Below are 13,076 nucleotides of genomic sequence, written 5' to 3'. Positions count from 1 at the left end.
TTTTTTAAATTTCTATATATTGTCCTGTAAGATCCAGAAAGTCAGAAAATATTATGACCTTTGTAATTCTTAAAAGATCCAGTTCAAAGCTTAAAAATTAACTTAGAAGCTGCATTGGTATTCCTTTCCTAACATTAAAATGTGTATATTTTATCTGTGTAGATAATCTAGATAATTTTTTCCTCAACCATGCAGCAGATCATATTCTTTTTTCATCAATATCTGGCTTTAGCTCTTCACAATTGTTCCTACCTCTTTCACTCTATGTATCAATCACAGTGCCTAATGAAATCAACATGATACCTCTTCAGGTGATTTACCCTTTCCTTGAAATCATGTTTGCTTTTTATACATGCAGTATTTATTAATTTCTGAAATATACAAATATAATCAGTAATATAATCAAACATATGCATTATTATAAATGTGACTTTTTCTAACACAGTACATTAATGTGTATTAACAACATCCAAAAATTGAACCCCATACAGAATTATGCAGTAAGATATTTATTGTACCAGAGTATATGTATTATTGTCCCAACATTTTGCATCCACTTATTAATCAGAATATGATATACCACACTACGTTTTCTATCCAGGTGGTCTCAGCATACAGCTGTGTGTATACATCTGAACACATTACAATGACCCAATCACAAGCTGTTATTGAATTCTGAAGTTTAGGAGTAGTATGTGCCAGGGGTAACAGACACATATATTATATTACTTGTTTTTTCTTATTATTCCATTTAGGTCTTAACATGTCTGAGGGTTCCAATTCTTCTAATCAACCACATGGTACAAATAGTAGCTCAGTGGCCATTGCTATCCTTGTGCCTTTCTTTGCCCTTATATTTGCTGGTTTTGGCTTTTATCTTTATAAACAAAGGTAAGTATAAATTACGTATATAAAATTCCTGTATGACTTGGTATTTTTCTTACCTTCAGTCTTTGTTAGTGTAAATAAAGTTTCTCTAAAACCACAAAGTGTTTGCAGAATATTCATGTAGACAGTTCTTCCTACCCCCCTTAAGGTCTGACATAATGACTGAGAGATCAGTTTATCGCACGGTGCTATACTTTCATTCCTACCTATTTAAAATGTTATAAATTTCTGTCTTTATGATATGAAAATGTATGCTATAAATTATCAGCATATGAGAAATAATATAACGAATACACTTTGCTTGTACTTGCAGTAGATTGCCTGCATTATTATTTTTTTTTTACGTGTGACAGAATTGTGAGTCATATCTTGAATACTTTATTTTAATGCCTGCTCTGTTTTTTGGCATGCAAGTATATGCAAGTATTATGTCATTGAGAGGTTTCATTATGGAACTGTTCCTGCATCTGAAATTATTAGTTCATATGCAATTGTGTTACGTAGCCACCAGTCTTCTCAATTTCATTAGTCTTAAATTCAACAGTTTTGTTTGTGTTATCAAGACTAGTATTACTTCTTTGCATTTAGTGTCAAGTAATCTTTTCCTACAGCTTTAAAGCATCATATGACTAAAGAAAATTTAATCACTTTAATGACAAGACAATTCTTTGCCTACTAACTCAAAATAATGATTTATGTCAGATATCCTGACAATAATTGTAATATACTCTGCAGGATAACATTAGTTTAAAATACGTACCATCATTTTTAAATGGTACCACTTGTTTTTGAACTGCTTCAGAATATGAAAAAATGCTCATGTAATTTTTTTGTATGTTTGCTATTAACAGTTTACTGTAAGCACTTGTCTTTATATCTTATATTGATGATTTGCAATACAGTATGCATTTTGCATATCAATATAGATGAAATTTTTCAAGGGATTGAACTTTGTTATTTTGAGTTATTTAGTGAAAAAGAAAATTTTACAGCTATAAATTAATTCTTGACAAACTTGTGGAGTCTCCAAAAGGAAAAAGAAAGTCTCAGTCATCTCGCTGGGGAAATATTGCATCTGTACAGGATTTTGTTGTACTCTTAACTATTTATCATCTGACCATCAAGTGGAAATACCTACCTCTTCTCAGGTTGTTAACTAAGTTTTTAAGTGAACACCATTTAAAATGAATCATAAATCCCTCAAACTTTGATAAAGTACTAATTCTTAGCACAGATACTGTAAAAAAATTGAGATGTTGTATTTAACTCCCATATTTGGAAATGAGAGCTAAACTCTGTTCAGATTCTTAAACGACATCAAGTCAGGGAGGAAAACTGCAGTTACAAATACTCTGTCTTTCTTCTACAGGACTGCACCTAAAACACAGTACACAGGATGCTCTGTACATGAAAATAATAATGGACAAGCTGCTTTTGAAAACCCCATGTATGACACAAATGCAAAGTCTGTGGAAGGGAAAGCGGTACGATTTGACCCCAACTTGAACACCGTTTGCACAATGGTATAATGTGGTAATGATATGTCTTCAAAGTCTGGAAATTGACACACAACACAGTGCACACACAGTTCACTGATTAAAAAAAAAAAGAAATTAAAAAAAATTAAAGCACACTTTTCAGGATATACTGGGTCACCTTTTCCTGAGAATGATAGACAAGAATGGGTTGTGGTTATTTTGTTTTGATTTTGTTTTTCATAAACTGGATCAGAATTCTTCTTCGTGTATACCATGGAGAGTTTTAAAAAAAATTGCTGCACTCCATGAGTGCTACTCACAGTTTATTTGCTTTTTTAAAAAAGGAGGTTGTTCTAAAACATAAAACATATTTGCATATATTGGAGGAGCATCCACTATCAGTATTTCTGTGCTTTATAAAAACTATAATAGAGGGACTGGGTTAAAAAAAGATATAGGTAGAAAATAAGAGCTAAACTTACAGGAGACAATAGGTCACTGATTTCTCTTTAACAGTCATATGCTACATTTTTCTCATGAGTTTGTACCTTTTTTTCATTTATTCATCCAGTTAGTATTTTATTTTTCTCAGAACAGTTAATTATTTAAGTCCAGGATGTAGTATTTAGAAATCAGCAAGTACAACTTACTCTTTTCATATCACAAGAGAAAAATTAAAATGTCATGTTCTTATTTAATAAATTTCCTTCCCTGCCTCACATCTTGCTTCCTTTTCATGTTCCAAATCAAACACCTTTTCTCTGTTTCCATTAACAGTACCCCCAAATAGTAATGTTTCTACATTTCTCTTGTCAATCATACAAGTAGACAAATTTTGCAATCAAGAAGCTACTATGAATTGAGCTTTGTACATGGCTATGTTCCTTACTGTTGAAGATCATTCAAAAGAGTGACCATCTTACATTTTTTTCAAATGTGAAAACATAATTTGATATTTCCAATTGAAAAGTGGAGTTTACAGTAACATTAGTAATCAAATCCATATATCAAAAATTTAAAAGTCCATTTTTCAATCCATGCTAGTTAAATCTAGACATATCATATCAGTTTATTCCTTCAGCATTCTGTCAAAATGCATGCACAAAGCATGGCGAAATCCTATTGAAGCTGATGTATTCTAAGAGGCTTCAATGAACTTTGGATCAGACCTACAAGGGAAGAGGAAGTAATAATTTGGAAATACTGTGTTTTCATGTCTATTTTATCTATATATTCCATACTTTATGGAAAAAAATCCTTACAGCTAATGATTTAAAATTGAATATATTACCATAGTGCAATGAAAAAAAAATATTAAAAAAAATAAAATATATATATATATATAAAGCCATGATTTTAGTAGGGACAATCCATTCATTTTAGGGACAATTCAGATTCCACAGCCCTCAGATACAAGTTTTAGACATTCCAGAATCACTTCTAAGGAAATTTAATGTTTAGTTTTACAGCTATTTCATACCAGAATTAGTCAGTGGCAACTCAGTAATTTATTTGATGTAGGTCATTGTCTTCCATTCATAGCATGACTCACAAATGCTGTGTGTTAGCCAGTGTGAATTATCTGTTATTGTCCCTTTCAGACATTAATAATTCTGTGAAAATCTAAACTTTTTATTACCGTAATAGAGAGTGCCTACCAAAAATCATTGTACCCAGGATTGCTGCTTGGATTTCTATAATGTTTGATGAATTTCTTATAAACCATTTTACAACACTTTGTTTTGAATATTCATACAACTCTGTCAAACTGTATTCTACTAAAAGGATGCTGTTTTATATTTTATACCATTGGTTGTTATTTATTCTTGTTTATTCAAATGACTGCAATAACTATGATTCATTCATTAATGTTAAGGTTAATACATTTGAGATCGTTTAAAATGTTTCTTCTGCAACTGGCTACTCCTCTTATATTAATGCATACACTTTTGTAAAGAAGTATATTTTTATGAAAAAGGATTTGTAAAAGTATGATGTAAATTTTCAGTGCAATGTAAACAAAATAAAAATGGACAATTGCTTTTTTTAACCATGTTTCTTCTTTGGAAGATGAGCTTTAAACTCATTTCAGTTGTGAAGATGAGAAAATATTCAAATTAATAATTCAAATTTGATATTTTTGTAGATCTTAAAATAATGAGGGTTTTTTTCTGAATCTTCCTGTGAATTTTAGGTGAAGTAGCACGACTTAGATTACTTTCACAAATAACCAATGAGTACAATATGTAAAATTACCTATTTACTAAAATGAATTTTCTGCTTGACTTGAAAAAACAGATTTACACACAAAAAAAAAAAAAAAAGCCTATACTTGTCAACCCAGTGAAAGGCACGGAAAAAACTCTTTTTTATGTTAAAATTAAAAAAATAATTAAGAAAACCTTAGCGTTCTTCAAGGTAGTAGACAAACTATTTTGCACATTAGTTTTGCTACCTTTCTGCAGAAACGTACAGGACATCCATATTAACAGGTACTACCAATGCATACAATATTTTCTGGCATTAAAAAAACACAATGTTGTCTTTTAATGACACATTGAACTATTGAACTGGAGGGGAGGATCTCAGTTATTTTACTGTAATATTAAAATGGTCTTTTAACTACCCCTTTTCCTTGCAAGCATGGAAAGTGAATGAAAAATCCTGATCTGAAATGCTATTCATAGGGTAACGGGGAGGGAAAAAGTCTAATATTCTTTTGTGAATGTGGTTCTCTATATAAGCTGAAAAGGCCCATTCAGGCCCACAATGAAATCACTGAAGACTGTGTTGTTAAATACATTGGAAAGAGAAGCAACAAATAACTGTAAAAATGATATTGTGAGGATCAAGCACTATTGCTTTTTGAGGGGGTTCTAGAGCAAATTGGTTAATTCTGAAAAGCAAAAAAAGTCCTGTTTCACAGTGACCAAACTTTCATATGCAACCTAGAATATGAAGTTAATCTATTCTCTTTTTTGGTTTATGCATTATATACTTTAACCTATAGAAGTAAATAAAACTTACATTGAACTTGTTCAACAGTTCTGTAATGCTTAAGCTAGTATCCAGCTTGCCTTTTCAAGAATTGTAATAGAGAATGGGGGTGGGTGTTGGATTGGGTTGGGTTGGTTTTTTTTGCGGGTGTTTTTTTTTGTTTTGTTTGCAGGGGGTGTGTGCGTGTTTCTTTGCTTTTTATTTTAGTTCCTGAGCTGTTTGACTCATAATTTTTTTGTGTATAAACTGTTCGATATTATAGTAATAGAGTGGTTATTTTTCACTATGGCATATGGAATTTCAAGTTTCAGTTGCTTGATTGGAGTTGGTTAGCACAGTCTACTTTCAGACAGACACCAGTTGTCTTTGAGATGCATTGAGCTCTTTTAATTCTACATTATCTGCATGTCAAGAGCCGACTGGTCCCCTACGTGTCATAAAGTCATACTGTAATCTGGTTCATTACTGAAATCCAGAAACCACACAGTATCACCTAAACTCACCAAAGTAACAGTTCCAGTAGAACTACTCAGAACAACTAGACCATCATAAAATGGAGTTAAAAATGCCTGATTTTACTTTTGTTTGTGAGTCAGAGCTGGTATTAATATGTAGGCATCTTATCCTGGAGAAATTCCTTGACAACAGTACAAGAAGCTGTTCTTGTCAAGGAAATAATTTAATAGCTACAAATTTTATAGCTTCTTATAGAAAGCTAATGGGAAGTGAAACAAATCTATAGACAAGTCATTAAGTTATTAATCTAGGCAAAAGCTTTTATTTTCTAGGCCTTAAAAGCATATATCTCAACCCACTAGTACAGTTGGCTGAAGTGTTATTAAGGTATTTTTTCCAACATTAGTGAAAGACAGGAAATTTAAAATCTTGGGTATCACTGCACAAATAGTCAGCAGATCTGTATCTCAGTGCGTAGATTCAGTTGTAAGTCCCTAAATACTACCTAACTACTACAATATCAGAGTAAAGCACAGATCGCTTGTGCAAGAATATTCCCATTTTTTCACCTTGTCCATGCTCTTTCTATAAAAGATGACCTGCTCCACAATGAGAAAGTCAGTATGTGTTGCAGCATGATTCTTTATAGGATGATAAGAGTTGGAGAAAAATACGGCTTGTATCATTTCTTATACTAAACCCCCACAATCATTGTTAGATTAATTTATGAAAATATTTTCCAATTTCAGATTGTCATTAACATAAGTATATGAAGTGTCTCTGACTTCAGGGGATCACCCAAGCAATGGTGAACTTAGCAACCAAGTTTCAGAGCTCCTTTCATAAGCATTTTGTTAGTAAGCTTACCAGCCTTCCATGGTACTATGGAAAATCTACGTAGCATCTCTCAAACCCCCCCTTTTTTTTTTTTAATTCATTTATTTTTCTGAGTCCTTTAGATTATTTCTTTTATTTTCACTCATGTGCATTCAGAAATAGGTTGAAGCCAGAAAAATGGTCAAAAATCACTAAAGGTCCATAAAAAAAAAAAAAAAAGAGTCTGGGGAAGCATAAAGCAGAAAGGAAAAATAGATTGATGTTCTATGTTAACAAGTTAAATGGTGTTATATTTCATCAGTGATTCTGAAACCAGATGAGTAATATCAGGCTGGTATTACTTCATCTTACAGGCCCTCAGAGCAGTTTAACCCGTTCATTCCACCTATACGCATTTCTTGAGAAAAGTTTTTGTTCCTCCACCTCTTATCCATTAAGTTATTTCTTACCTGGTTTGAAAAGTTGTTTGATCCAAAAAAAGTTCTGAAAAGCAACACTTAGGGACAGGAAATTAGAAAATCGTTGTGAATAGGGTCCATTTTATTTTAGTGATCTGCTAAAAACTATGAAATCATGCTTTTTGGTAGCATTTATGGGCTTTATTTTTTTATTAAGGTAGAATTAAAATATTATATCTCTTAAACCAAAATCAAAGTGTAAAAATATTTTGGGACTTGTAAATTTATACTTCTGTTTGTATTTGTAAAATATCTTTTAAATGACATGCATACAGTCATGACAGTCTGCTGCTGTCAATGTCATGTAGAATACAATACTTACCTCTAAAGTGATGGACAAAGAGAAAATGAATGCAAAGCTCTCACTGCACTCACTACTGCAATTTTTACATTGCCTATAAGTAAGTTTAAGATTGCCAACGATGAAGCAGGACCTATATTAGATGTAAGACTGATTAAATAAAGCATATTTCCAATAAAGTAACTGTGCTTTCCCCCTTTTATAATCTTCTCTGGATGCAGAAACTATGTCAACATGATATAGATTGTCTCTAACCAAATCTAAAAAAGGCTAATTGCTCAGTATCAGTCATGTCTGTGATTCTAAAATATGATGATGGACTCCATCATTAGTGAAAATCAAAAATAGTGTGTTTGGCCTGGAGTACAAAGCTTTCCTGTAAGTGAAGAAATTGATACTTACCACATGTTAATGAGGGAAGATGAACTGTCAATTGCTCTTTGAGAAAGAGCACAAGAAAAATTCAGGAGGAGAGGCAACTGTCCTCAACACAGCCATGGGCTCCAGATAATAATGCAAAGTGACAAAAGCAATTAATGAAGTTAAAGAGCTGATAGTTGAGGAACCAGTTAAGGCAGATGTATCGTATCATTCCTAAGCATGTCCAGAAAATACTGAGGAGTATATATATGTACTATATATGTACTAGATATAGTATATCTATATATATGTACTATATATATACTGTGCGTATATATATAGACACAGTGTATTTATACTGTATAGTAAATAATAAACTACATATATCCATGCAAACCTCTAATGTAAAATCAAGCGAGCGGTGGTGAAATTTTCCCTATTTCTTTTTAAAAGAAATCCAAAATATATACAATATATACTATACACACAGAACTATAGAGTCATAGAATCATTTAGGTTGGAAAAGACCTTTAAGATCATCAAGTCCAACTGTTAACCTAGCACTGCCAAGTCCACCACTGAGGCATGTCTCTCAGCACTATATCTACCTGTCTTTTAAATACCTCCAGGGATGGGGGCTCAGTCACTTCCCTGGGCAGCCTGTACCAATGCTTGACAACCCTTTTGGTGAAAAATTTCTACCATCTTTAGTGCAACTTAAGGTCCTTTACTCTTGTCTGGCACTTGCTACTTGCAAGAAGAGACTGACCTCCCACCTCGCTACCACCTCCTTTCAGGTAGTTGTAGAAAGTGATAAGGTCTCCCCCGAGCCTCCTTTTTTGCAGTCTAAGCAACCCCAGTTCCCTCAAATGCTCCTCATAAGACTTGTGCTCTAGACCTTTCACCAGCTTCATTGACCTTCTTTGGACATGGTCCAGCATCTCAATGTCTTTCTTGTAGTGAGGGACCCAAAACTGGACACAGTATTCGAGGTGCGGCCTCACCAGTGATCACTCCATTCCCTAGACCTGCTGGCCACCCTGTTTCAGATACAGGCCAGGATGCTGGTGGCCTTCTTGGCCACCTGGGCACTCTGCTAACTCATATTCAGACAGCTGTTGACCAACACCTCCATGTTCTTTTCTGCCAGGCAGCTTTCCCACCACTCTTCCCCAGGCCTGTAGCGCTGCATGGGGTTGAATATATAGTGACCACACTATGTACTATATACGTATACTATATGTAACTACTATACTGCTATATATAACATAGTATATGTCTATAATATATATATTATATATACACTATATATTTACACACTATATATATAATTATATACTATTTTGTATATAGTATAATAAATATTTTATATGTAAATATTTATATGTAAATGTATATATGTATATATTCATATATTCCTTTACTTATGTGGTTAAGTCAATTTTGCAAGTAGTGGATCCTCATAAAACATTTATTGCTTCAAATGGCAATATATTTACCAGATATTGAGCCATAATTGCAGAAAGACCTTGTCTGGAGATAACCGCAAAAAGTAAATGCTTACAGTAATAAGGGAATCCAGTATCTGCAGTAACATGCTGTATAAGCGTGAAGTATTACTTGTAAGTGCCTTTATGCTCATGGAAGATAAAGTGCAGTGTTCTGAAAATAAAACTGGGTTTATTACATTAAGACTAAACTAGTTTTAAAAATAAAGGGATTATATTGGTCTTCATAGAAATATGGTATGATTTTTTTTTAAGCAGAATTAGAAGATACAGTAGTAACTTTCCACCATTATGTGGCAGAACTATGACCAACACAATGTAAGTAACACTTGAAGCTGTTTAGGTTTGAATTCATCAATGTAAAACTAAAGCTGTGATCTCACACAATGGTCAAAGAAATTTTACAAATACACCATAAACAAGAGAAAAGGTACTGTCTCAAAAAACCTTAAAACCTTTTTAAGACCTTCTCAGTCTAGTAACATTATTCTATGCTTCATGCCTTAATTCTATGCTTTCATTCTAAAAAATAAAATACTTTCATTATACCACAATAAAAATAACCAGCTACATGTAACTCTGTCATAGAATCATAGAATCATAGAACTGTTAGGGTTGGAAAGGACCCTAAAGATCATCTAGTTCCAACCCCCCTGCCGTGGGCAGGGAAACCTCCCACTAGATCAGGTTGCTCAGAGCCCCATCCAGCCTGGCCTTAAAAACTTCCAGGGATGGGGCTTCCACCATCTCTCTGGGCAACCTGTTCCAGTGTCTCACCACCCTCATGGTGAAGAACTTCTTCCTAATGTCCAATCTGAATTGACGCATCTCTAGTTTTAATCCATTCCCTCTAGTCCTACCATTACCCGACATCCTAAGAAGTCCCTCACCAGCTTTCTTGTAGGCCCCCTTAAGATACTGGTAGGCCACTATAAGGTCTCCTCGGAGCCTTCTCTTCTCCAGGCTGAACAACCCGAACTCTCTCAGCCTGTTTTTATAGGAGAGGTGCTCCAGCCCTCTGATGATCCTCGTGGCCCTTCTCTGGACACGTTCCAGCACGTCCATCTCTCTCTTGTAGTAGGGGCTCCAGAATTGGACGCAGTACTCCAGGTGGGGTCTCATGAGAGTGGAGTAGGGGGGAAGAATCACCTCCCTCGACCTGCTGGCCGCACTTCTCCTGATGCAGCCCAGGATATGATTGGCTTTCTGGGCTGCTGGTGCACACTGACAGCTCATGTTGAGCAGCAGCCCCAAGTCCTTTTCTTCAGGGCTGCTCTCAAGCCAGTCGCTGCCCAGCCTATATCGGTGCTTGGGATTGCCCTGACCCAGATGGAGGACCCTGCACTTGGCCTTGTTGAACTTCATGAGGTTGGCATGGGCCCACCTCTCCAGCCTGTCAAGGTCCCTCTGGATGGCATCCCTTCCCTCCAGCGTGTCAGCCGCCCCACACAGCTTGGTGTTGTCGACAAACTTGCTGAGGGTGCCTTCTATGCCACTGTCCATGTCGCTGACGAAGATGTTAAACTAGACCGGTCCCAGTACTGATCCTTGAGGGACTCTGCTTGTCACTGGCCTCCACTTGGACATGGACCCATTGACAGCCACTCTTTGGGTACGGCCGTCAAGACAGTTCTTTATCCACTGAATTGTCAGTCCATCAAACCCATATTTTATCATCTTGGAGACCAGGATGTCACGCGGGACAGTGTCAAAGGCTTTGCTCAGGTCCAGGTTAATGACGTCAGTTGCTCTCCCCTTGTCTATTTTTGTCTATTGATGTTGTGAAGGCCACCAGGTTTGTCAGGCACGATTTGCCCTTGGTGAAGCCGTGTTGATTGTACCCAGTCACCTCTTTGTTATTCTTCTGTGTCCTGGTTCCGGTGGGGATAGGGTTAATTTTCCCTGGTATTCCATGCCATGTGAGCCACGCCCACCCTGAGCTGCCGGGGGAGGGGGCAGGAAGTTGCTGCTTAAAAGCGGGCTGGGGCATCCCGGGTCCGGCCGGTCGGCGAGCGGTGGGGAGCGGCGGTTCCGTAATCGCGTTTGTATATTCCCCTATCCGTGTTGTTGTTGTTGTTGTTGTTGTTGTTTGCCTGTTCCCTTTGCTGTTCTGTTAAACTGCCTTTGTCCCAACCCAAGAGTCTTGCCTTTTCTTACGATCCTTCCTGTATTAGGAAGGCACGTGCGAGCGGCACGTGGTTCTTTGTTGCCATCTGAGGCTAAACCACGACATTCTGCCTCAGCAGTGCCTCCAGGAGGATCTGCTCCATAATCTTACCAGGCACGGAGGTGAGACTGACTGGTCTGTAGTTTCCTGGTTCCTCCTTCTTTCCCTTTTTGAAAATGGGGATTATGTTTCCCCTTTTCCAGTCAGTGGGGACTTCACCATACTGCCATGACTTTTGGAATATAATAGAGAGCGGTTTAGCAAACTCATCCGCCAGTTCCTTCAGTACCCGTGGGTGTATCCCATCGGGTCCCATGGACTTGTTCACTTTCAGGTTCATCAGATGGTCACGAACATGATCTTCACTTACAATGGGCAATTTTTTCCAACCCCTGTCATTGTCTTTTGTGAGTCCAGAAGTGTGGCTGGAGCCCTTGCCAGTGAAGACTGAGGAAAAGAAGTCATTGAGAACCTCGGCCTTCTCCATATCACTTGTCACCAGTTCTCCCGTTTCCTTTCTGAGGGGGCCCACACCCTCCCTAGCCTTCTTCTTACCATTAATGTACCTATAGAAATCTGCTGTTTTCCCTTGATATCCTTGGCTAGATTTAATTCTAACTGAGCTTTAGCTTTTCTCACCAGGTCTCTTGCTGTTCGGACAGCTTCCTTATATGCCCCCCATTCTAGCTGTCCTTTCTTCCACTCCTTATAAAGTTTCTTTTTGTGTGACAGTGTGTCCAGGAGAACCCTGTTCATCCAGGCAGGTCTCCTAGCATACTTTCCTGCCTTCCTCTTTGTTGGTATAGTTTGCTCCTGGATTCGGAGAAGGTGATCCTTGAACACTGACCAGCTGTCCTGGGTCCCTCTTCCCTCTAGGGCTTTGTCCCATGGCACTTTGCCCAGCAGATCCCTGAAGAGATCAAAGTCTGCATGCCTGAAGTCCAGGGTTGTAAGCTTGGAACATATCCTCCTAGTTGCCCTGAGGATCTTAAATTCTATCGCTTCATGGTTCACTGCAGCCAAGGTTATCCCTAAGCCTCACGTTGGTCACCAGCCCTTCCCTGTTGGTGAGAATGAGGTCCAGAATAGCACCTTTTCTTGTTGGTTCCTCTACCATTTGAAGGAGGAAGTTGTCATCAATGCATTCCAGGAACATCCTGGATTGCTGGTGCCTTGCTGTGTTGTCCCTCCAGCAGATGTCAGGGTGGTTGAAATTCCCCACGAGGACCAGGGCCTGTGAACGTGGAGCCACTTCTATCTGCCTATGGAAGGCCTCATCTGCTTGGTCAGGTGGCCTGTAGCAGACCCTACTGTAACATCACCTTCCCCTATCTTCCCTTTAATCTTAACCCATACACTCTTAATGAACTCCTTGTCCTTCCCCATGTGGAGCTCCATCGATTCTAGCTGGTCACTGATGTAGAGGTCAACACCTCCTCCCCTCCTACCCTGCCTGTCCTTCCTAAAGAGCTTGTATCCATCTATCCCTACATTCCAGTCATGGGAATCATCCCGCCAAGTTTCAGTAATAGCCACTATGTCATGGCTTTCCAGCAGTACAGTGGCCCTTAATTCATCCTGTTTATTGCTCAAGCTGTGTGCATTCACTTCAAGGCACTTCAGCTG

The 13,076-nt window shown here is 37.2% G+C and overlaps 1 protein-coding gene across 4 annotated transcripts in view; it reads left to right on the top strand.

Annotated features, from left to right (window-relative positions):
* CSMD3 (CUB and Sushi multiple domains 3) overlaps positions 1 to 4,391 on the top strand; it is a 680,626-nt gene extending 676,235 nt beyond the window's left edge. For all 4 annotated transcript variants that reach the window (XM_063327428.1, XM_063327427.1, XM_063327426.1 and 1 more), the window contains 2 exons: positions 756 to 891; positions 2,258 to 4,391. In XM_063327428.1, the coding sequence (XP_063183498.1) occupies positions 756 to 891; positions 2,258 to 2,417 (296 nt within the window). In that variant the 3' untranslated portion in view covers positions 2,418 to 4,391. The remainder of the gene's footprint in view (positions 1 to 755; positions 892 to 2,257) is intronic.
* Positions 4,392 to 13,076: the final 8,685 nt, after the last annotated feature.

Source organism: Chroicocephalus ridibundus, chromosome 2, assembly GCF_963924245.1.
Source record: "Chroicocephalus ridibundus chromosome 2, bChrRid1.1, whole genome shotgun sequence".
Classification (NCBI taxonomy): domain Eukaryota; kingdom Metazoa; phylum Chordata; class Aves; order Charadriiformes; family Laridae; genus Chroicocephalus; species Chroicocephalus ridibundus.
The sequence above is the reverse complement of the archived record's forward strand: the minus strand, read 5'-3'. Positions and strand labels throughout refer to the sequence as shown.